General features: G+C 45.2%; 1 protein-coding gene across 3 annotated transcripts in view; it reads right to left on the bottom strand.

Moving 5' to 3' along the window:
• Positions 1 to 26,368, bottom strand: part of LOC126259165 (protein FAM50 homolog) — a 135,851-nt gene that overhangs the window by 8,272 nt on the left and 101,211 nt on the right. For 2 of the 3 annotated variants that reach the window (XM_049955724.1, XM_049955723.1), the window contains exon 6: positions 24,383 to 24,537. In XM_049955724.1, coding sequence (XP_049811681.1) covers positions 24,383 to 24,537 — 155 coding nt within the window. Of the gene's footprint in view, positions 1 to 11,625; positions 11,803 to 24,382; positions 24,538 to 26,368 lie in introns of all 3 variants that reach the window. The other variant, XR_007546476.1, reaches the window with a different exon arrangement.

The following is a 26,368-nucleotide window of genomic DNA, read 5'->3' as shown; positions in this document are numbered from 1 at the left end:
TCGTCCCATACGGTTGGTTCTGTGATTGGTCAGCATCCAAAACCCCCCTTGCTTGTGGGGGGCACTTCACACCCTGTTGCTCCTGCTCCATCTCCTCCAGGAGCAACACCCTCAAAACCATCGGGGACATCAGCTCCCCCTTCCCAGCCGGAGAAGCGTAAGACTTCTTCGGCTACTCTCGCCAGGAAGGGATCCCTTGGGGACCTCCCTTCGCACGTCCCGACCAGTGGAAAAGCTGACGCCCGCAAGGGCTTGAAACAACCGCCAGTCCCTGGTCGTCGGGCCTCGCGGTCGTCGTCTGTCCCTGAGACTGACCCAGTGAAGCCCATGAAGCCTGAACCACCGAAGGCACAGCGCGACAAGCTGAAAAAGAAGAAAGTCCCCAAGACAAACGATGTTGTGGTGGCACCCATCCCACCGCTTCCTACAAGCTCTGCCTCTGACGACGAGGTGGAGCTTCTTGCGTCCGCTGAGGACCTCGCTATTGCCGGCCCCTCGGACGCAATGGATGGCATTTGCACGGGTGCTCCATCGGAGGCAGCAGGTGACCCTGCGGCGTAATCTGCCTTCCCAGTCCCGTCACGCCTTTCCCAGCCATGGACAACACCATCCTCCAGTGGAACTGCAGCGGTTTCTTCCACCATCTAGCTGAGCTCCGCCAACTTATCAGCCTTCACCCTTTCTTTTGCATTGCTCTCCAGGAAACTTGGTTTCCAGCAATGCGAACCCCCGCCCTCCGTGGCTATCGGGGTTATTTTAAGAACCGAGCAGCTTATGAAAGGGTGTCTGGTGGCGTCTGCATATATGTCCTTCACACTCTGCACAGCGAGTCTGTCCCTCTCCAGACGCCTTTAGAGGCTGTCGCTGTACGCGTGTGGACGCCACAGGCTGTTACCGTCTGCAGTCTTTACATTCCACCGGATGGTGATGTCTCACAGCAAGTCCTGGCTGCACTGGTCGCCCAATTGCCGCCACCTTTCTTGCTATTGGGCGACTTAAACGCCCATAACCCTCTGTGGGGTGGGTCAGTGGCCACAGGTCGAGGCGCCATCATTGAGCATTTATTGTCGCAGCTCGATCTCTCGCTGTTAAATGATGGTGCCTTCACACACTTCAGTGTGGCGCATGGCACCTACTCCGCCATTGACCTTTCAATCTGTAGCCCTAGCCTCTTACCGTCTGTCCAATGGAGTGTGCATGACGACCTGTGTGGTAGTGACCACTTTCCGATCTTTCTGTCACTACCACAGCGCCACTCTTCTGGGCGCCCTAGCAGATGGGCTATGAATAAGGCTGACTGGGACTTGTTCTCCTCCACTGCCGCTTTTGAGCCTCTCTGTACTGATGACATTGATGCTGTGGTTCAATCGGTCACCACCGGCATCGTTACTGCCGCCGAATCAGCCATTCCCCGTTCCTGTGGGTCCCCTCGGCGGCGGACTGTGCCTTGGTGGTCGCCTGAGATCGCTGAAGCGATTAAAGATCGCCGGCGGGCGCTCCAGCGTCACAAGCGACATCCCTCCATCGACCACCTTATCGCCTTCAAACGGCTGCGTGCGCGGACCCGCCTCCTTATCCGCCAAGGCAAGAAGGAGTGCTGGGAGCGGTATGTATCCACCATTGGCCTCCATGTCACTCCATCGCAGGTCTGGGCCAAGATTCGACGCGTCTACGGCCATCGGACCCCTGCCAGCGTCCCTGCGCTCTCACTGAATGGAGCAGTTTGTACTGACTCCGACGTCATTGCAAATCGCTTAGCAGAGCATTTTTCTATGAGTTCCGCCTCTGCGAATTACCCCCAGGCCTTCCGCTCCATTAAAGAGCGGATGGAACGTCGGAGCCTTTCGTTTCGCACCAACCACCCAGAATCTTACAATGCTCCATTTAGTGAGTGGGAATTTCGCAGTGCCCTAGCTGCTTGCCCTGATACCGCTCCTGGGCCAGATGGCATCCACTGTCAGATGCTGAAACACCTTTCAGTGGACTGCCAGCGGCGCCTTCTCGATCTTTACAACCGTCTTTGGGTCGAGGGGGAGTTTCCGTCACAATGGCGGGAAGGCGTTGTCATCCCCGTTTTGAAACCTGGAAAGAACCCTCTGGAGGTGGACAGCTACCGTCCCATTAGCCTCACCAACGTTCTTTGCAAGTTGCTTGAACGTATGGTGAGCCGGCGCTTGAATTGGGTACTGGAGTCTCGGGGCCTTCTTGCTCCGTCTCAGGGTGGGTTCCGTAAAGGCCGCTCCGCCACCGACAATCTGGTGAGCCTGGAGTCGGCCATCCGTACTGCCTTTGCCCGCCGTCAGCACCTGGTCGCTGTCTTTTTCGACATGCGGAAGGCGTACGATACGACATGGCGTCATCACATCCTTTCTACGCTTCATGGATGGGGTCTTCGGGGTCCTCTGCCGATTTTTATCCGCAATTTTCTGTCGTGTCGTACCTTCCGCGTGCAAGTCGCGGCCTCGTCTAGTTCCTCCCACGTCCAGGAGAACGGTGTGCCACAGGGTTCTGTTTTAAGTGTCTGTCTGTTTTTAATAGCCATTAACGGGCTTGCTGCGGCCGTGGGAAATTCTGTCTCCGCTTCCCTGTATGCTGACGACTTCTGCCTTTATTACAGCTCTACTGGCATTGCAGCGGTTGAACGTCAGCTACAGGGCGCTATCCGCAAGGCGCAGTCTTGGGCTGTAGCGCATGGGTTTCAGTTTTCGGCAGCCAAGACCCGCGTTATGCATTTCTGCCGGCGCCGCACAGTCCATCCTGAGCCGCAGCTTTATCTTGCCGACGAACTGCTTGCTGTGGTGGAGACCCACAGGTTTTTGGGGGTGGTTTTCGATGCCCGGTTGACTTGGCTGCCTCATATCCGGCAGCTCAAACAGGCATGTTGGCGGCATCTCAATGCTCTGCGATGTTTGAGCCACACCCGCTGGGGCGCCGACCGCTCTACCCTGTTACGGCTCTACCAGGCGCTCATCCAGTCCCGCCTGGATTATGGGAGCCTGGCTTATGGCTCAGCATCCCCATCTGCGTTACGGGGGCTGGACCCAATTCTCCACAGCGGGATACGCCTTGCCACTGGTGCTTTCCGCACCAGCCCTGTGGACAGCGTACTAGTGGAGGCAGGTGTCCCTCCACTGCGGTTCCGACGCCAACGTTTGCTGGCCGCTTATACTGCCCATGTTCTAAGCTCGCCCGGGCATCCTAACTATCGTCTCCTGTTCCCACGATCGGTCGTCCGTCTGCCAGAACGTCGGCCCCGCTCTGGTTGTACAATAGCGGTCCGCGTCAAAGAGCTTCTCTCTGGGCTTCAGGTTTTCACTGTTCCACCTCCTTTCCGGGCTACTTTGCATACACCCCCATGGTGTGTTCGTCGCCCTTGCCTTCGGCTCGACTTGGCAGAGTGCCCGAAGGATTCAGTCCCTCCAGAGGCCTTCCGCCGCCGCTTTCATTCCATCCTGGCCACGTATCAGGGCTCTGGCATTGTTTACACCGACGGCTCGATGGTTGCTGGTCGAGTCGGTTATGCGCTCACTCTAGGGGACCACTCCGAACAACGTTCCTTGCCGGCTGGCTGCAGCGTTTACACTGCGGAGCTGGTCGCCATCTTTCGAGCCCTAGAGTATATCCGCTCCTGCTCAGGTGAGTCCTTCGTTATCTGTAGCGATTCCCTGAGCAGTTTACGAGCTCTCGACCAGTGTTTTCCTCGTTCCCGTCTGGTGATGGCTATCCATGAGTCCCTGCATACTCTTGCGCGTTGCGGCCGCTCTGTGGTCTTTGTATGGACCCCCGGTCATGTCGGTATCCCGGGCAATGAACATGCTGACCGCCTGGCGAAGGAGGCCACGGGACAACCGTCTCTGGATGTTGGCCTCCCAGAGACTGATTTGCGGGCAGTCCTCTGCCGAAAAGTTTTTACGATTTGGGACGCTGAGTGGCACGATCGGATCACGCACAATAAACTCCGTGCCATTAAGGAGACGACGACTGTGTGGCGGTCATCCATGCGAGCCAACCGCAGGGACTCAGTCGTCCTTTGTCGGCTCCGAATTGGCCACTCCCGGCTGACACACAGTTATTTACTGCGACGGGAGGACCCACCTTTATGTCGCTGCGGCTCCATTTTGACGGCGGTCCACATTTTATTGGACTGTCCACTTTTAGCTGTGCTCAGGCAGTCGTTCGCACTGCCTGACACGCTCCCTGCCCTTTTAACAGATGACTCGGCTATGGCTGACTTAGTTTTACGTTTTATTCGGGCAGGGGGCTTTTATCATTTAATCTGAGTGTTTGATTTATGTTATTGTTTTGTTGATTCTGGCCTTTGGCTTATGCTTTTCAACTGGTTTTTTAACGTGTTTCTAAGTGGTTGGCTTTTCCTTTTTTTATTTCTATGGTCGGCCAACCACCGTCACACTCTGTGTGGTTTTAGTTCGTTTTGTCTTGTCTTTGAGTTTCTCTTGTTCTGTTTCGTCTGTGTTCTATTCTGTTCCTCGTTTTTATTCTCTGTGGGTGTTCTTTGTCTTTGGAAAAAGGGACCGATGACCGTAGCAGTCTGGTCCCTTTCATCCCCCAAACCAACCAACCAACCAACATTGACTATGTTGAGGAAATGGAGAGAGAGAGAGAGAGAGAGAGAGAGAGAGAGAGATATGCTGGAAGCCCCATAAAAGACAGGTTATTGACAAGATTGACATGTTGGATGCTGGTTCAGGCAGTGGGATCACCAACTGATCAATGGGTTTTGGGGCTCAGTTTGGCCCTGCCAGCAAGGGAGTGGGTGGAGGTCATGTAGGAGATGGAAATGCTCGGCCTCCTTGGGCATCTTAGTCTGAAAGATCACCACCTCTATCAATTGTGTGGTGACAAGGGCACTGGTGTTGGTGGGAGCCAAAAGTGGCCTAGAGGGTGGAAGTGGTTCCATCTCCACTGGCTCCCATCAATGGTCATTGTCGACTCACTATCAATGCCAAAGACGACTGATGAGCTTGCAGTAGTAGCAGGCAGGCTGTTGGGCAGATGTGTCTGGGGCATCATTTTGTAGACCTTGCTCAGTCGGTAGCTGAAGGGAAGTGGGTGGGCAAACTGACTTGTAGCGGCAGAGCTGATTTCATTGCATCAACTAGATGCTCCTGGGTGACTGCAAGCTCAAACATTTACCATCCCTTGCTGCCAATGACACTTTGGGTCTACAAAGAGGAACAGACAAAAGTATGAGCCCAGATGTAGGAGTCCACCTGGTAATATCTGTGCGCACAGGAAGAGGGACTCGGAGCCAGATGCAGCAGGACGAAGAGGGTTGCAGGATCTGCTCCTGGGTAAAAGTTTGGCTGGGCTATGTCCATATATGGGGATAGACTGGTGGGTGGCAAGGAAGCTGGTGAGTGTGTCCCCTCAGAGTTGGCTGTCATCATTATTTTGCGCATCTGCATTTTGAAGGTCCTGACTGTCCACTCAGCTCCTGAATTAGATGCAGGATGGAAAGGTGCATTGGTCAGGTGCATACTACTACTGTGTTGACAAAAATCCGGAAATGCAGATGCTGTGAACTGAGAGACTTTGTTGGAAATCAGGGTGGAAATCTGATGAATAGGACTGGGTGGTAGCTCCTGTGATGATGGTAGCCGCTCATGCCACATAGGGACAGTTAGAGAGGGCCTGAAAACTAGCAGTCACATTATTGCCCAAAATGGTCCACACAAGGCAACATGCACTATTTGTCAGGTGTGGTCACCCTGTGTGTGTGGGGGGGTGGGGGGGGGGTGATGGAGTGTGGGCACAGGTCAAGCAATTCTGGATGGTGTGTTCTATAGCTGGGGTCAATACCAGGCCAGTACACATGACACTGCATTACTGCCTGAACTCTGCACAATCCCCAATGTGCAGTACGGTGGAGCGTTTGGGATTGGGGCATTGGAACTACCATCCGGCATTCAGAATCATCCATAACGAACAATACAACACTGGTGACATTAAGCCCGTACAGTAATGAAAAACACCCTGCCAGATCAGAGTGTCCTTAGGCAGTTGCCCTGGCCAATCGCAGCATACAGCAGACAACACCCTGCAGAGTAGTGGATTACAGCCTGTTTCTGCTGCTACTGTGAGTGCCATGATGGGGAATTCATCAAAGATGTTTAGCTGGCTGGAGTCTAAGGCAAAGCACAGTGTCTCATGTCTGACAAACTCTGCATCTGATCCACACTGCAGAAAAGGCTTCTGTGTTTGAGCGCTGCATGATAGAGCAATAATGGATCTTGTAGTTGCACAGGAGCAATGCCCACTGTTGCAGCCACTGCACTGTACTATCAGGAAGTTTTAAATGGGGGCCAAAAGTGAAATAAGGGTTTTGTGGTCAGTGATCAAGTGCTACTCAATACCAGAGAGATATACAAGAAACTTCCTGCTGTATGTGATAGCTAGCTTTCTCAATCTGTGAATAAGTCCTCTGTGCAGAAACGCAATGAGCTGTTCTGTGCCATTGGTGGATTTGTCGGACAACCTGGCACCAATGCCATAATCTGACACATCAGTGACAAGCTTTAAACATTTGCTGGGATGGACCACTGCTAAACAAGGGGCCGACCTAAGGCACTTTTTAAGATGCACAAAAGCTTTCTGGCATATTTATGACCATAAAATTTAATAGCTTTTTTTAGCAAATGATCAGGCTTATGAGAAATCTGGGCTGCATCAGAGACAAATTTTGCCTAATAACTGACTGTGTCCAGGAATGACTGGAGTTATCCGAGGTTCTTAGGAGCTGGTAAATTAGTGATTGCATCCACAAGATCCTGTGTGGGTGTGGTTCCTTGTTTACTTAAGACATATGCCAAATACATTACACTTGGCTCAGAGAAATTGCATTTGTCAAGGCGTCAATTCAGACAATAGGCTTGGAGCTGCTGAAACAGCATCTGCAGGTTCCACAGGTGTTTCTCCTGCATGGCCCTGGTAATGAGCAAATCATCTAAATAATTAACACAGTTGAGCATAGTGATGAGTTGCTCAAGGATCTGAAATAACATGGCAGTGCTTGTGACCCCAACTGCCAACATGTTATAAGGATACATGCCAAATGGCATATTAATCACAAAAAACTGCTTCACTTATTCATCTACAGACAACTGAAAGTAGGCGTCAGTGACATCTTTGAAAAATTATGGCCCCCAGCCAATATGTTCAAAAATACCTCTGGCCTATGAATGGGATACAGATCAACATTTATTTGAATGTTACTGGTGGTCTTCAAATTACAACAAATACGATGTGATCCATTTGGTTTCTTAACTATGACCATGGTCATAGCCAACTGGCTAGACAGTACTGGGGATATAACTCCCATACTCAGCAACCTATCTAGTTCAGCTTTTACTTGCTTGCACATGGTGAAAGACACTGGATGAACTCTATGAAACTCAGGCACTGTAGATTACTTTAAAGATCTGTGGGCCTGGAACCCTGTTTCACAACTTAAAGCACATTCAAAAAATTGTTTATATTGCACACATAATGTATCAAGTTCTCTGAACGGTAACATGGCAGAAACTAGATTCTCCTGGACCTGAATTTGAAAATCAAAAAGTGCAAAAGTGTCTAAGTCAAAAATGTCAGTTGTCATCCAAGAGTTGACTACTAGCACGGCTAATTGCCAAGCTACTTTTTTATACTTAGTTTGGACTGCAATCTGACCCCCCAATGGGATCAACTGGCCACCGTACATCAGCACTTTGCGCTGAGGGGACGTCAGCTATGGGGAACCATTGAACCAAAAAGTTTCCTCATTGATCAACCTGTGCTCAACTGAAAAGCTGCTGTTGCTCCATTAATGTTAAGTTGCAACATGAACTCTGCATCCCACTTGCTGCTACTATGGTCACCGCATGTTGACACCTGAGGTGGTTGTTGCACACTCGGCAGGGCAGACACTTGCTAGATGCCCCAGTTTCCAGCATACAAAACAGGTGATGCAGAAATGGCAGTAAATTCGTGGGCTGCCATTTGGATGCTACTTGATGCCATGAACTTTTGAGGGACCCTTTGACAATGACGGAGAGGAAACTGCTGTATGATCTGACACTCACTTTGCCTTTGGGACATGTTGATGGCAGACAAAGTGCTGATGTTTTTGTGCATCTACTGAAGATGAGGGTGATGGATCGCCGATTACTGCACTAACTACTGAATCTTGTGTCACTTGCCTACTGGACGAACGAGTGCTTGGTAACTCGATGACGAAGTTGATTGGAAGTCATCAGTTGATCATAGAGCACAACAGTGATTAATACTTCTAACAATGTCGACACTTGAAGAATCGTGAAACATAGCTTGCACTGATGCAGTTACTTCCTGAGCTTTGGCAAGTTTTAGCACATCACTCAGGATGGGATCAGATAACTCACAAAGTCTTCACACTAACTTCTCTAACAGAAGCAAGGTGTATAACAACACCATGGATGAATGAGCTGGCATACAATGTGATGTACGGTTTACAGGAAAAATCACACTTGCTTGCTAAGACTTGCAAGTGAGCAGCCTATGCTGTGTATGTATGCTTACATTGCTTAAAACACTGGTTAAATTTGAGCCTAGTTGTGCTTATGGGTTTGGTGACTGTAACAGTCAAACATTAGAAATGGTCAAACTACTGGGGTTTGAGAGTGGCTGTAGTTTTTGCACCACCTTCTACAGTTTATTACTACAAGACAGCGTGCAGACCAATGTCCTGGCTCAGTTACTTGACTTATCTGGCAGTGAAGAACAAAATAATGTAAATAGAGCTCCCAACTCTTGTTTCTCTTGTTGAGGACATTGCTGCTGGAGTCTGTTGGTGGTTTCGCAGCAGTTGTAAAAGCAATTTATGCTGTTGCTGGTGGTAGTCCCACTGCTGTTCGTGCTGCTGCTCTGAAGCTCCCAGTTGTTGTTGCAGTTGTAGCTGCAACTACTATTGCCACAACTTAAGAAACTCAGGATCCATGACTCAGAGGGACAGTTGCAAAGTGAGAAAGTATTTGTTGTCACTTTTGTATCCTACTCTGCATAGATGGAACACGTTATGTTCAGTTGCACTGGAGGTAATGCAAGGATCGGTGGAACAACAGGTGGTTCCAGAGGTTGAAGACTGCGGAGTTCCTGATGCAAATGGCTAACCAAAAACAAATCCAGACCATATGGAACTGTCCAGAGAGCAATCCAGATCACAAACATAGTACAGGCAAAGTCCAAACTATACTGTTCAATAGTGCATAACTAAAGGCTTCAATCACTAGCGAGAGACTGACTGACATGTGATACTTGCTTGGCAGTACCTTGCGTAGGAGCAAGCTGTGGCTGGAGTATATAGCCTGAGAATCTCTGAACTGTTGCCCACAATGATTCTCGTGCTGGGCAGGGAATCTGAATCACTGTTGGACACTAAAATTCTGCTGTCAATCAAACATTTTATTTCCCAAGGCAGATTGTCAAGAGTTTTACAATTACAGATTTCAGTCCTTTCTGTGACACAGTTACATTCCCTAGCAGGAACTACAGACGATTTTTACTTCTTGTACTATATCTAAGGGTATCTTTATTGCTCTCAAACTACCTTGAATTGTCGACAACAAATTTCACCAGTGAATAAATGTTGTGTGAGGCTGTGGTTAATATTTCCATTTTCTTACACACATATCTGCAATACTGTAGTATATCCTTTAACCAAGGGGTGTGACCGACAGTACTGAGACACATACTTTGCAATAACAACATAATTAAATTGCAAACAGCTTCTGACAACCAAAGTCCACACAACATGAAAACAAAAATGTCAGTCCTTGGCAGTGTTTAACAGGTGCACGCTAGGGTGAAGTCCATAAATGTCAATGTGGTGAGGAGCAGCGATGATAAATAATGGCAGCAAGGTGCCATAATGACATGGTCCCACAAGGCGATGAGCTTGTGGCCAGTCACATGCAGATACTGCGAAGCAGTGCGCTCAGGAGTGTCTGAAGAAAGTGCAGTCTCATATTGGGCTCACAGTGAGAGCAAGACAATATCATAATGGGCAGTGGCAGCAGCAGGCACTGAGTCTGTATCAGAGACTTGTAGTGGCTGTTGGTGAGTGGAGCCTGGAGTGTAATTGACTCTTGAATGGTGGAATGCCAATCTAAAATGGCGTCCGTGGAAGAGTACGTGCCTGGTTCATGCGTGCATGTGACTGTGCAGAGACAATTAGGTGCCTGCGACTGCAGCACTGTGTATTGTGACCTCTGTGCCACACATAGGCACAGAGGCGCAGGTGGCGCTCCCAGCGGCTGAGCGGCTTCAAGAGAATTGGCTGTGAACATATCAGTGATTCTTCTATTGATAAACATCCTCCAACATGAGGGTTGGGCCGCACCTGAGCCACAAAATTTTCCTGTAAGTATGATGGCTGAATATGCTGGGGCACAGCCCTGCATACACCACAAATACATGTGTGTGTGAACACCAAACTTGATTTCAATTACTTACTTCAGGGAAATGAATATTTCTTGCCTAAGTGAAGAGTTGGTTAGTTCCATGTTTAGTATATCATATTCACAATAATCATTATGATGTAGAACATGTCAATTGAACGAAAAATCAAAGAGAGAATTGCAATACTTATACCTATACCACAGACGCGCGCACGCGCGCGCGCGCGCACACACACACACACACACACACACACACACACACACACACACACACACGTACTTGTGTGCACACACTTTTTTCAAGAATACCTCTTAATGCTTAAGGACAAACAACTTTAACCTTCGTTTGAAAATAGTTTGCCGCCTGCCAAACATTTTATTTCAAATAGCACATTATCGAAGTTTTATAGCTGAATACTGTACTCCTTTCTGCATCAAAGTATTAGTATTGTATGTTAACCAGGGGCCTAGAAACGACAGAGAGGCTCCATCCCCGCCACAGCCGCAGTGGTCTATAACCCCACAGCGACTACCACAGTCCACTTCACCCCTTTGCCGCCCCACACTGAACCACTCTTTCAGGGTTATTGTGCGGTTTGGCCCCCGTTGGATCTCCCCAGGCAATGTCTCACACCAGACGAGTGTAACCCCTATGTTTGCGTGGTAGAGTAATGGTGATGTACATGTACGTGGAGAACTTGTTTGCACAGCAGTCGCCGACATAGTGTAACTGAGGCGGAATAAGGGGAACCAGCCCGCATTCACAGAGGCAGATGGAAAACCACCTAAAAACCATCCACAGAATGGCTGGGTCACCGGACCTCGACACAAGTCCGCCGGGCGGAATGGAAGACATACACTCATGCTTTGTGTAACATACACATTTGAAAAATATGGCAGGTTTTTGTCTATGAAATCCCACAATGTGTATATTAAACAAACAAAGTCACTCCTTATTGTCAGAATTACTGTTACTTGTATTTTATGGAAAAATTTTGTGGTAAAATGACTGAACATTCAACACAGATAGTAAGGATTTTTACCCCAGTAGTCTTCAAATATTTGCACTCCTTTTTTCTTCTTCTCTATTACAGTATAAACATGTTTGCATGACAGCCCAAACATATTTTTTATTAGATCTGCTGCAAATCTGCACATGGCTACTGTCGGCGGGTAAGCAATATGTGACACAAACCTGCCTCCTACTTAATGCTGGATCATTGTACTTTTCCATCAGGCCCTCTCTGAATATTAATGAGACCCATGAGAGATGCTCCTTGTGTATCAGATGTCTGTTTCCAAAATTCTGTACGAATTTTCTTATACCCTCTTAAGTGAATTCACGTCACTTATCATGGCACTTAGATGTTACCTACGAAAGAATTACGTGCATAAGCGAGTTTGGTTAAACACACACGAAACAGTAAAGTATTAGTAGAGTCAGTAATATCAACTTACCATTGTAAACAGATGAGGTTTTGGCGGCATACTGATTTATAAACACAGACCTGTATCACAACAAACACTATTGCTCATTACCAACATGTCTACACACACTCTGTTGTCAAGGCACCGTAAAAGGAAATACTACCTTGCTCATGCCAATAGCTCTGCACTTACACTATCTAGCGACTATGTTTTCAGTTAAGTTTGATTGTATCTAGACATAATACCGTACCTTCTCTGTGGCATTGGCATCGTCATATACTACCTTCAACTTCAAAATTAGAATTTTTGGCAGTTACAACCTTTCCCATGGCAATGTCTCAGTTATGCATTTAGTTGCAGTGACAGATATTTCTGTCAACATGCATCTTGGCAGAAACATGTTACATTTGCTATATCTTTCTAGGATGCTACAGAAGTAATAAACAACAGGGAGTTTTGGCGAAGGATACACTTCACAAAACAAAATCTTCAAAGTTTCCATCCTTATCCACAGATCATCACTCAAGAAGGGGCATGTTTTGATTAATGTTCACAGTATATAGATTTCTCTCTGTTTAATCTCACTTCAGAGGAAACAAACCAGACATATACCCTGCTGTATGGTAAGTCTCTTTAAACAACTCCAGAAGAGGTAATGAGTATTTTACTGAAACTACTTGCAATATCTATAATAAGGATGTATTGGCAAAAACAATGGGAAGTATGTGTTATAGTTGAGGCTAGGGATAAATATTTTCAGTTAAGAAAATCTCTAAAAGTTGTACTTGACAACTAAATACCTCAAAACGAGAGACAAAATGACTAATTGTGGGAAGTGTGTCCATTTCTGAACAAAGTCAAGGACACTGTTTTATACAACCTAGGTCTCTCCACATTTCTGTTGATGAAATGATGGTATCATTTCAAGGCCACAGTGATTTCAAACTCGTATGTCAGAGGGAAACAAAATCCAGATGGAATTAAAGTGTTCGTCTTGGTCAGTCCTAATGGAACAGGGTGTGGTTTTGTTTGATACAAAGGCAAAACATAATTTCTTCAGGAGTTGCTTGTGTGTGGCATCAGCAATGCTTCTGCCTTGCTGCTCACAAGATCATTACAGCCTGGCTACATAATTTACAACAGATTTGTTTTACAACTGTAAAACTAGCTGATTTGTTATTTGAGAAAGACTTTGGATCTTCAGGGACCATTATGCAAGGCCGGATCAAGTCAGATAGAGGTCTACAGAAAGGACAAGGGTCCAGTGAGATGCTGGTAAGAAAAGATCAAAAGTTGTCAATTAAAAAATGGATGGACAAGGTATTGAATCCAGTGACACATGCTGAAGATGGGTCAAGAAAGAAAGAAAATATTTGCATATTCAGAATCCCACTGTAATTAAAAATTATAATCTCAACACGGGTGGGGAGGATAAGACAGATAGAGTTAATTTCCACTGCCCAGTGTGTGCAATGGACAATAGGAGCTATATGCCATATTGCAGATGTTGCAAAGAGAATCAGAAAAATGAAGATTCTGCAACTGAGAGCCTTTAAGACGATACCTGGATGACAGAAATAACAAACTAGGTGATGAAGGGCAACCCGAGATTCAAAGTAAAAATGCAAGATAAGATTAGATTAGATCCAGTTTTCGTTCCACAGACCCAAGAATGAAATAGCTCTTGTGGGTGTGGAACATGTCACAAAGTATAACATAAAAATCATAGAACATCTGCATATAATACTCACTTCCCTTATCATTTGTCAAGAGGTTGTCAATATGTGAACATAGTACAATAAATCGGAACTGCTAATTTTTACAGAATTAATACACTGTCAGAACGAAACATAGTTATGCGCCTTTAATAAATTTATCATACAGAAGATACCCAATCTCGACTTTTGTGGCCAGTGCTGTCAAAACTAAATCTAACAGACAGTTTCACTTAAGCTGGTCTAACATTCGCTGTTAAGATATTCATCTATAGAGTAGAAGGAGTTTCCAATCACAAAGTCTTTCAAACTCTGTTTAAACTGCACTTTATCTGAAACCAAGTTTTTAATGGTTGCTGTTAATTTATTGAAAGTGTGTGTTCCTTAATACTGGATCCCTTTTTGGACCAAGATAAGAGATTTTAGGCAAGCCAAGAAGAACGTAAGCCTGGTCATCTAAAAGAAGTAAACCAGGATTGGTGCCATCTTCAGAAACCCAAAAACAAACAGAGCACATACCTAGGACAAGTGCAACAAAAACTTTTCAAAAATGCCGTAGAGAGAATTTTAAAAAGCGTTATAGGGCTAGGTGTTTAACTTGTGAAGCATTTTTATGCTTAAATGCGCAGCAGAACTGCTTTGCTGCCTTTCATAATAATTAATATGTGCATGTATGCGTACTTGTGGAGTTTTTGCTTTGAACTTTGTAATTTTTCAATCACTATAAAGTAATAAAAAACTGCTATATTCCTTCTAGATGATGACAGAATTATTTCCTACTGTTATAAACTGGGCAATGGAAAAACCAGGATGAAACGTAACAATATATGAAAAGGATAGTTGCTACTCGCCATATAGAGGAGATGCTGAGTTGCAGGAAGGCACAACAAAAATACTGTTGGAAAGTTAGCTATAGGCCAACAAGGCCTTTATCAGAGGTAGACAACAATATTCACATGCAATTAACACAAACATGATGACAGTCTCTGACAGCTAGAGCCAGACTGCGAGCAGCAGGGCATTTGGGAGAGGCAACTGGGTGGGTGTAAGGAGGAGGCTACGATGGGGAGGGGGAGGGATAGCAGGGTAAGGGTCAGGGACTGTAAAGTGCTGCTGAGAGCGTGTGAGGACGAGGTGGAGAATGAGGGATCTAGGTGCAGTTGGGAGGTTAGATGGAGGGCAGGGAGAGGGGTGGGGTTGCGGAAAAGGACAGAAATAAAAAGACTGTGGGTGCATTGGTGGAACAGAGGGCTGTGTAGTGCTGGAATGGCAACAGGGTCCGGGTGGGTAAGGACACTGACTAATGAAGGTTGAGGCCAGGAGGGTTACAGGAACGTAGGATATATTGCAGGGAGAGTTCCCACCTGTGCAATTCAGAAAAGCTGGTGTTGGAGGGGAGGATCCAGATGGCACAGGCTGTGAGGCAGTCATTGAAATGAAGGACATCGTGATGGGCAGTGTGCTCAGTAACAGGGTGGTCCAGCTGTTTCTTGGCCACAGTTTGTCAGTGGCCATTTATGGGAACAGACAGCTTTACGATTGCCATGTCCATGTAGAATGTAGCACAGTGGTTGCAGCTTAGCTTGTAGATCGTATGACTGGTTTCACAAGTAGCTCTATCTTTGATGGGATAGGTGATGTCTTGCATCTAGGTCTATTACGAGGGATATGAGCCATGAGAAAAGGGGCTGGGAGGCAAGGGTTGTGTATGGATGGACAAGGATATTGTGTAAGTTCGGTGGGTGGTGGAATACCACTGTGGGAGGAGTGGGAAGGATAGTGGGCAGCACATTTCTCATTTCAGGGCACGGTGAGAGGTAGTCGAAATCCTGGTGGAGAATGTAATTCAGTTGCTCCAGTCCTGGGTTTGCATTCTTTGAATGCAAAGATAAGGCATGGGAGATCTGTTTTTGGTTGGAAGGGTAACTACTACCGGTAAAGGCCTCAAGAGAGACCAACGGTATACTTGGAGAGGGATCTCTCTTCACTACAGATTCAATGACCATGGGTGGCTAGGCTATATGGAAGGCACTTTTTGGTATAGGATGGATGGTAGCTGACAAAAGTGGAGGTATTGCTGGTGGTTGGTAGTTTGATATAGACAGAGGTACTGATATAGCCATCTTTGAGGTGGAGGTCAACATCAAGGAAGGTGGCTTGATGGGTTGAGTAGGACCAGGCGAAGGTGTTGAGGTTCTGGAGGAATGTGCATAGAGTGTCCTCACGCTCAATCCAGATCACCAAGATGTCATCAATAAATCTTAACCAGGTGAGAGATTTGGGATTCTTGGTATTTAGGAAGGATTTCTCTGGATGGCCAATGAATGGGTTGGCATAGGATGGTGCCATGTGGGTGCCTATAGCCATACCCCAGATTTGTTTACAGATAATGCCTTCAAAGGAGAAGTAATTGTGGGTGAGGATATAATTGGTATGGCAACTAGGAAGGAGGTGGTTGGTTCGGAATCTATTGGGCATTGGGAAAGGCAGTGTTCAATACCGGTAAGGCCATGGGCATTGGGGATGTTAGTGTTAAGGGAGGTGCACCCAACTGCACCTAGCTGCTCCACTCTCCACCTTGTCCCTGCACACTCCCAGCAGCACTTTACCGTCCCTGACCCCTACCCTGCTATCCCTCCCCCTCCCCACCACAGCCTCCTCCTTACCCTCGCCCAGTTGCCTCTCGCATAATGCCTTGCTGCTTGTAGTCTGGCTCTAGCTGCCAGAGACTGTTGTCATGTGTATGGTAATTGTGTTTGCGTGAGTTTGTGGCGTGTGTGTATGTTGTCTACATTTGACAAAGGCCTCGTTGGCCAAGAGCTAACTTTCTGAAAGCCTTTTTGTTGTGCCTTCCTGCGATTCAGCATCTCCGCTATATGGTGAGTAGCAACTATCCTTTTCATATATTGTTATAAATGGGAAACATCCTTAACAACACCCATTAATCTACTCATTAAAATTAATGAATAGCTTAGAATTTACTGGAAACTGAAGTATAGTATACGACGGTATACTTGCATTGAATTTGTTACTATATGGTTCATGTATGTTCTTTTTAAAATATTCAAAAAATATGTCCGGACTCAGGAGGATATGGCAATACAAGAAACAAAGAAAACTTTAATCTTCTGAACTGCCACATCAGTGGATGAATTCATACATGACGATCTGGTACGACTTCCTCAAATCCTGCCCTGAAATGAGATCCATCCTTCATGAAATCCTCCCCACTCCACCAAGAGTGTCTTTCCGCCGTCCACCTAACCTTCATAACCTCTTGGTTAGTCCCTATGAAATCCCCAAACCACCTTCCCTACCCTCTGGCTCCTACCCTTGTAACCCACCCCAGTGTAAAACCTGTCCCATGCACCCTCCCACCATCACCTACTCCAGTCCTGTAACCCGGAAGGTGTACACGATCAAAAGCAGAGCCATGTGTGAAAGCACCCACGTGATTTACCAACTGACCTGACTACACTGTGAAGCTTTCTATGTGGGAATGACCAGCAACAAACTGTCCATTCGCATGAATGGACACAGGCAGACAGTGTCTGTTGGTAATGAGGATCACCCTGTGGCTAAACATGCCTTGGTGCACGGCCAGCACATCTTGGCACAGTGTTACACCGTCTGGGTTATCTGGATACTTCCCACTAACACCAACCTGTCAGAACTCCGGAGATGGGAACGTGCCCTTCAGTATATCCTATCTTCTCGTTATCCGCCAGGCCTCAATCTCCGCTAATTTCAATTTGCCGCCGCTCATACCTCACCTGTCTTTCAACAACATCTTTGCCTCTGTACTTCCGCCTCGACTGACATCTCTGCCCAAACTCTTTGCCTTTACAAGTGTCTGCTTGTGTCTTGTGTATGTGCAGATGGATATGTGTGTGTATGAGAGTGTATACCTGTCCTTTTTTCCCCCTAAGGTAAGTCTTTCCGCTCCCGGGATTGGAATGACTCCTCACCCTCTCCCTTAAAACCCACATCCTTTTGTCTTTCCCTCTCCTTCCCTCTTTCCTGATGAAGCAACCATTGGTTGCGAAAGCTTGAATTCTGTGTGTATGTTTGTGTTTGTTTGTGTGTCTATCGACCTGCCAGCGCTTTCGTTTGGTAAGTCACATCATCTTTGTTTTTAGATATATTTTTCCCACGTGGAATGTTTCCCGCTATTATATTCTTCATATCATTAATTTGAACCCAACAATTACGTTTGTCATTGTCACTGTTTCATTTCAAAATCTTTTCTGTCATCTTATTTTCTCTTTCTGTTTTTGCAAGTAGTTTCACTTTGTATTCACCTTCTCCTTTTTACCATAATCTACCATACAATTTTATCCCGCCTATATATATACTCAATAATATGTAACCCACTTCCAAACCATAACCAAAAAATATTTTTTTCCGCTTTCAACACTACCGCTGCTATAAAATCCACCGTTTCCAGTTCACAAACAGTTCCTTTCACCTATTAAAGAACGATTTCGGCTATTTCTAATAACTTTCGATTTATTTCCATTTCCGTTTTTCCAACATCACTGATCATTTTTAGCCGCTTCCCACAGATTTTACCGTCATTATTTCTTCGTCAGACAATTGTTAGCCTCATTTTCATAATCTGCCAATACAAAACCACTGCTTTTAATACATTTGCACACAGTTTTTTCGAAATTTTCCTGAATTTCTCCACCCTTTAACGTGTTTTGGCTGCAACACAACCACCTAACCTTTGTGCAAATCATTGTTTACCGACCCAAGTTCACCACAGGATCAACATAGCTCAGCTTTTACCAACAATTTTCGCCTTTTTTCACACCAGATCTCCAGTTGCTTTCCAGTTCACCTTTATCTCTCCCCATATACTTTTATTTTCATTTTCATTTCTGCCTCATGTCACACTTTCCACCTTCTAATACCACATCACCCTCACAACATCCCCACAGCGAACCCATTAAGTTTTATTAACATTCCCTCCGCAAACATGCCTTCGCCCTAGCCAGATTACGCTCCCATATTTTATTTTCCCAGGCTTGTCTGACATTTGGCATTACCCCCAAAGGCCTCACACTTAAAGTTCCCATCTCTGGCTGCAACCCTTCTTTCCATCAGTCCCTATACCAGTTCCAAACTGAACAATCCATTGCCCTCACCCACCTAATCCTTCACCTACACATTAACTCAGCCAATGAACACACCTGTCAACTCCTATCCTTAATAAAAGTCCTCAATCTTTCCTGTCCCACATCCACACCGGCTGTTCAGAGCATCCTCCTACAGGCCAACCGCAAATTAGAACAGCATGCCACCCTCCACCTCAAAAAACTATCCAATCTCCTGGTTTCCCACCTCCGGAAAGGCAACTCACTCACCCTTCACAACCTTTCCAGCAAACCTCTACCTCCTCTCATTGCACATAGACCAAGTCTCTCCCATCTACTCAATCTCCCACTTCCAGCTCCACTCCCCCCAAAACCTCAAAATTCGAATCAACACAATCTGGAACCACAACACCCTAATTCAGTAGTTAACCTTTCCTCCAAACCTCTCTCCCAATCCGAAACCTCTGTCCCATCCAAAGGCCTCACCTTCAGCCCCACTCCCAGATTCAACCAAACAGCCCTCGTCAAAGATTTACTGTCCTACTCTCGTACTCTCTGCCGGAAATATCACTTTGCCACGAAGAAAAATGATCCTAATCCTACTCCTAATGATCCAACTCCCCAAGACACTATCCAAATTGAACCCTGCCTGGAACAGTTCCGTCCTCCGTCACAGCGGGACCCACCTCCTCTTCCTCAAAATCACCCTCTCCAAACTTTCCAGGAATTTCTCACTTCCAGGCTTGCCTCTCAATCCTTCTTAAAAAACCTTAATCCTACTCCCAACATCACCACTGCTGAAGCCCAGGCTATCCATGATCTGAAGGCTGACCGATCCATCATCATTCTTCTGGCGGACAAGAGTTCCACAACAGTGGTACTTGATCGTCGGGAGTATGTGGCTGAGGGACTGCGTCAGCTTTCAGACAACACTACATACAAAGTTTTCCAAGGTAATCCCATTCCTGATGTCCAGGCGGAGCTTCAAGGAATCCTCAGAACCTTAGGCCCCCTACAAAGCCTTTCACCTGACTCCATCAACCTCCTGACCCCACCAACACCCCGCACCCCTACCTTCTACCTTCTTCCTAAAATTCACAAACCCAATCATCCCGGCCGCCCCATTGTAGCTGGTTACCAAGCCCCCACAGAACGTAGCTCTGCCTACGTAGATCAACACCTTCAACCCATTACATGCAGTCTTCCATCCTTCAACAAAGACACCAACCACTTTCTCGAACGCCTGGAATCCTTACCCAATCTGTTAGCCCTGGAAACCATCCTTGTGACCATTGATGCAACTTCCTTATACACAAATATTCCGCACGTCCAGGGCCTCGCTGCGATGGAGCAGTTCCTTTCATGCCGATCACCTGCCACCCTACCTAAAACCTCTTTCCTCATTACCTTAGCCAGCTTCATCCTGACCCACAACTTCTTCACTTTTGAAGGCCAGACATACCAACAATTAAAGGGAACAGCCATGGGTACCAGGATGGCACCATCGTACGCCAACCTATTTATGGGTCCCTTAGAGGAAACCTTCTTGGTTACCCAGGACTGCCAACCCAAAGTTTGGTACAGATTTATTGATGACATCTTCATGATCTGGGCTCACGGTGAAGAAGAACTCCAGAATTTCCTCTCCAACCTCAACTACTTTGGTTCCATCAGATTCACCTGGTCCTACTCCAAATCCCATGCCACTTTCCTTGATGTTGACCTCCATCTCTCCAATGGCCAGCTTCACACGTCCGTCCACATCAAACCCACCAACAAACAACAGTACCTCCATTATGACAGCTGCCACCCATTCTACATCAAACGGTCCCTTACCTACAGCCTAGGTCTTCGTGGCAAACGAATCTGCTCCAGTCCGGAATCCCTGAACCATTACACCAACAACCTGAAAACAGCTTTCACATCCTGCAACTACCCACCCGACCTGGTACAGAAGCAAATAACCAGAGCCACTTCCTCATCCCCTCAAACCCAGAACCTCCCACAGAACAACCCCAAAAGTGCCCCACTTGTGACAGGATACTTTCCGGGACTGGATCAGACTCTGAATGTGGCTCTCCAGCAGGGATAAGACTTCCTCAAATCCTGCCCTGAAATGAGATCCATCCTTCATGAAATCCTCCCCACTCCACCAAAAGTGTCTTTCCGCCGTCCACCTAACCTTCGTAACCTCTTAGTTCATCCCTATGAAATCCCCAAACCACCTCCCCTACCCTCTGGCTCCCACCCTTGTAACCGACCCCGGTGTAAAACCTGTCCCATGCACCCTCCCACCATCACCTACTCCAGTCCTGTAACCCGGAAGGTGTACACGATCAAAGGCAGAGCCACGTGTGAAAGCACCCACGTGATTTACCAACTGACCTGCCTACACTGTGAAGCTTTCTATGTGGGAATGACCAGCAACAAACTGTCCATTCGCATGAATGGACACAGGCAGACAGTGTTTGTTGGTAATGAGGATCACCCTGTGGCTAAACATGCCTTGGTGCACGGCCAGCACATCTTGGCACAGTGTTACACCGTCCGGGTTATCTGGATACTTCCCACTAACACCAACCTGTCAGAACTCCGGAGATGGGAACTTGCCCTCAGTATATCCTTTCTTCTCGTCACCCGCCAGGCCTCAACCTCCGCTAATTTCAAGTTGCCGCCACTCATACGTCACCTGTCATTCAACAACATCTTTGTCTTTGTACTTCCGCCTCGACTGACATCTCTGCCCAAACTCTTTGCCTTTACAAATGTCTGCTTGTGTCTGTGTATGTGCGGATGGAAATGTGTGTGTATGAGAGTGTATACCTGTCCTTTTTCCCCCCTAAGGTAAGTCTTTCCGCTCCCGGGATTGGAATGACTCCTTACCCTCTCCCTTAAAACCCACATCCTTTCGTCTTTCCCTCTCCTTCCCTCTTTCCTGATGAAGCAACCGTTGGTTGTGAAAGCTTGAATTTTGTGTGTATGTTTGTGTGACTATCAACCTGCCAGCGCTTTCGTTTGGTAAGTCACATCCTCTTTGTGTTTATATATATTTTTCCCACGTGGAATGTTTCCCTCTATTATTTATATATATATGTTGTTGTGGTCTTCAGTCCTGAGACTGGTTTGATGCAGCTCTCCATGCTAATCTATCCTGTGCAAGCTCCTTCATCTCCGAGTACCTACTGCAACCTACATCCTTCTGAATCTGCTTAGTGTATTCATCTCTTGGTCTCCCTCTACGATTTTTACCCTCCACACTGCCCTCCAATGCTAAATTTGTGATCCCTTGATGCCTCAGGACATGTCCTACCAACCGATCCCTTCTTCTAGTCAAGTTGTGCCACAAACTTCTCTTCTCCCCAATCCTATTCAATACCTCCTCATTAGTTACGTGATCTACCCACCTAATCTTCAACATTCTTCTGTTGCACCACATTTCAAAAGCTTCTATTCTCTTCTTGTCCAAACTATTTATTGCCCATGTTTCACTTCCATACATGGCTACACTCCATACAAATACTTTCAGAAACGACTTCCTGACACTTAAATCTATACTCGATGTTAACAAATTTCTCTTCTTCAGAAACTATTTCCTTGCCATTGCCAGTCTACATTTTATATCCTCTCTACTTCGACCATCATCAGTTATTTTGCTCCCCAAATAGCAAAATGCCTTTACTACTTTAAGTGTCTCATTTCCTAATCTAATTCCCTCAGCATCACCCGACTTAATTTGACTACATTCCATTATCCTCATTTTGCTTTTGTTGATGTTCATCTTATATCCTCCTTTCAAGACACTATCCATTCCGTTCAACTGCTCTTCCAAGTCCTTTGCTGTCTCTGACAGTATTACAATGTCATCGGCGAACCTCAAAGTTTTTATTTCTTCTCCCTGGATTTTAATACCTTAACCAAATTTTTCTTTTGTTTCCTTTACTGCTTGCTCAATATACAGATTGAATAACATCGGGGAGAGGCTACAACCCTGTCTCACTCCCTTCCCAACCACTGCTTCCCTTTCATGCCCCTTGAGTCTTATAACTGCCATCTGGTTTCTTTACAAACTGTAAATAGCCTTTCGCTCCCTGTATTTTACCCCTGCCACCTTCAGAATTTGAAAGAGAGTTTTCCAGTCAACATTGTCAAAAGCTTTCTCTAAGTCTACAAATGCTAGAAATGTAGGTTTGCCTTTCCTTAATCTTCCTTCAAAGATAAGTCGTAAGGTCAGTATTGCCTCTGCTTGTGTCTGTATGTGTGGATGGATATGTGTGTGTGTGCGCGATTGTATACCTGTCCTTTTTTCCCCCTAAGGTAAGTCTTTCCGCTCCCGGGATTGGAATGACTCCTTACCCTCTCCCTTAAAACCCACATCCTTTCGTCTTTCCCTCTCCTTCCCTCTTTCCTGATGAGGCAACAGTTTGTTGCGAAAGCTTGAATTTTGTGTGTATATTTGTGTTTGTTTGTGTGTCTATCGACCTGCCAGCGCTTTTGTTTGGTAAGTCTCATCATCTTTCTTTTTAGATATATTTTTTCCACGTGGAATGTTTCCCTCTGTTATATATATATAAAATCCATTTTTGACAATATAATGTAATTGTATAGATATTCACCAAGCAGCAACTGGGGAACACATATATAAAGAAAGGTTTTATGTATGCAAGCTTTCGGAGACAGTGGCTCCTTCCAGCAGCAAGACTGAAGAAGATGATGGAGGAATGAAGGATAAGGACTAGACAGGTTAAGAGTAAAACAGCAGCTGATTACTGCAAGAGGCAGAACAGTATTTTTTTCTTTTTATTTCTTATCTTTTTTTTTTTTAAGTAACTGATTTCCTCTTAATGTACATGTATGTATAAAGTGATACAGTGTTGTTCTGATTATTCATGTATGGATTATTTGTGTTAAAAATAATATGCATCACATACACGGGGACTGGCAGTGTGGGTTGCCAAACACTTGGTCTGGCAGATGCAAAGTCAGACTGGCAGTGGAAGACGACTGCGCTGCAACTGAGCATGCTCAGACAAGGACCACCGACTCTGCTGCTACTACTCATCCAACAGACATTGTTCTGAATACATGTTTGAAAATATCTTGATTATTTGAGTTTTTCGATTCAGGCATCCCCCCCCCCCTTCCCCCTACAGTATACTCCCGATTATTTGGGGTAGCATGGGAGGGGTCCCATGCTACCCCAAATAATCGGGAGTATACTGTATAAAGAAATCTAGGAATAATTCAATCAACAGTGCGAGTACATTAGCACTATCCATGCGCATGCGTGCATGTTCTCTCTCTCTCTCTCTCATGGATGAATAAATAAATAGCCCCTAACTTACATCTATATGACTACGAGCTCCAAATAACTTTAGACAATTACAACACCTACATTTGGTGGCTTTGAATTTCAAAACATCTATTTCCTTTTCCTTCCTTTGGTTTCATTCCTTCATTCATTGATGACGGATCTCTGATTCAGATCACTCAAATTTCTCTCAAACTACACCTTTTGTCTTTTCTAGTTCAATTTCTTTGGCAAGCAGAATTAAAATAAAAAATTGCTCAGAAGATACAATGATAGCGTCTCATGAAAGGGCTTCACATCTACACTGAAAAAACCTTCTGTAATGTGGAAAACAACTTACGTTTATTTATATTCATATTTACTAATCATTGAAAGAACAATTTATATATTTAATGTACATACCTTTGTAACAATGAAATCATAAAATGTGTAGTGATGAGGTAAAATCAGATCCTCTTTCACATACATCAGTTGATCAGCAGTAACCGTCTTTAACTCACTGAATTCCTTGCGAAGCAACTCCAAGCATCTCTGTAGAAACTGGTATATAGAATTTCCTGCAATAAAGTAGCTACTTTGACATGTCACACCAGCAATATCGCAAAAATGTTAGAGTAATTCTGAACTTAGTGAATAAACTGGAATGACAAATAAAAGATAGGACATGACACTAGGATTTGAAAATATATCAAATATCTCTCTTCATCAATATTGTTCACTTTGTAGCTACTACGAGGGTTGGTCAGAAAGTAATGCCTCCTTTTCTTTCTTTTTATTTTACAAGAAAAGTAAATGCTGTAGGATAACAGCTATAACATTAACAATTAATTTGTCACTTTTCAATATAATCACCATCTTCATCCAAAGTTTTTTTCCACCTTGAAACAAGAGTATATATACCTGTGCAGTAAAAATCATGGTCCTTATATCCAGCATAGACAAATCTTGGAGTAGCCTAGTTTTCAATAATGGCCATCACACTGCCTCTAGCAATGGATAACAGGTGACATATTTCATCTGTTGTTACCCAGCACTCACTGCGTATGATTCAGTTGACATGTTGGATGTTGTGTAAAGTCACTGTAGTTGCTGACTAGTTGCCCCGTGTTGCATCAGTCAACGGCATTTGCTGTTCTACTTCTCTACAGCAATGAACACTGTCTACATGATGACATCCACTGTAACATCTCCATACATCATCTTCAGCCTTTCATGAATGTAACATGGCATTTCACCTTCTGTAGTAAGGAACTCAATCACAGAACACGTCAATGCCATCGGTTTTCTGAACTTGTATAGTGCTCCAACCAATTGACGTAGGATGCTGGCTTTGGTACAGGCTACAGAAAAGGGTTTGCAAAAGCATGCCAAATTCGTGGTTTAAAAATGGTGAATATTTGGTGCTCTGCAGCTTGTAAATATTTTCTGAAGGAGAGTTCAGGCTTCTAGAAGATGCCTTTTGCCATTTATACAATTATTTAAAATGTTTCTGGCACCTTTTTAACTGAAGTATTTTCAAGAGTAAAACATTATTTAAGGGCTGAGCTTCAAGGTTAATTTTAAATATTACTTTAGTTCTAGAATGAAATTTTCACTCTACAGCGGAGTGTGCGCTGATATGAAACTTCCTGGCAGATTAAAACTGTGTGCCGGACCGAGACTCGGTCCAGCACACAGTTTTAATCTGCCAGGAAGTTTCATTACTTTAGTTCTTTGATAGATAACCAATTTTAAAATAATGAGAGAAAGTATAATCATCCTTCCAAGAAATTGATGCGAGGTGAATTATTGAGCAATTTCTTTGTGCTGAATTTCAGAATTTCTTGGTCACTCAATAAACATGACACACCTGTAGTAGAACTTCAGCAAACTGCGAAACCTAATGAGTACATGCACAAAAATATATCAATGCGATCATATTGGCTCATCCATTCACAACAGCAGCTGTAACATTTACTAACATTTCTTTCAAACTAATTCTAGAAATTGACAACAACCAGGCAAGCGGCAGGTTGTGAGATGTTCATACATTGTTCTCACATGAAATGAGTCAAGTTTTCGCTTTGGCTTGGTCTCCGAAGTGTTACAAAATTAATGATAACTACATCACCAACTTAATGAAGGAGAAAAAATAGGAGGCATTAATTTCAAACTGGTCCTCATATACGCTTACCCTCTCTAACAGCTTACCTATCATTCTCATTCACACAACAGTTGAAGTCAGTCTTCTGCACACATCTTGTGTGAAAATAGCACTATTATCTACATTAATCCAATGTTTCTTATCTCTTCATTAATGTTGCAGTCACATTTCGTATTCCATCTGAGCTTTGAGTTTGAAACTTGTGCTAATGGAATGTGTCAGCTATCTACACATGCACGAACATA

The sequence above is a fragment of the Schistocerca nitens genome, chromosome 5 (assembly GCF_023898315.1).
Source record: "Schistocerca nitens isolate TAMUIC-IGC-003100 chromosome 5, iqSchNite1.1, whole genome shotgun sequence".
NCBI lineage: Eukaryota > Metazoa > Arthropoda > Insecta > Orthoptera > Acrididae > Schistocerca > Schistocerca nitens.
This window is presented reverse-complemented; position numbering and strand designations above follow the sequence as displayed.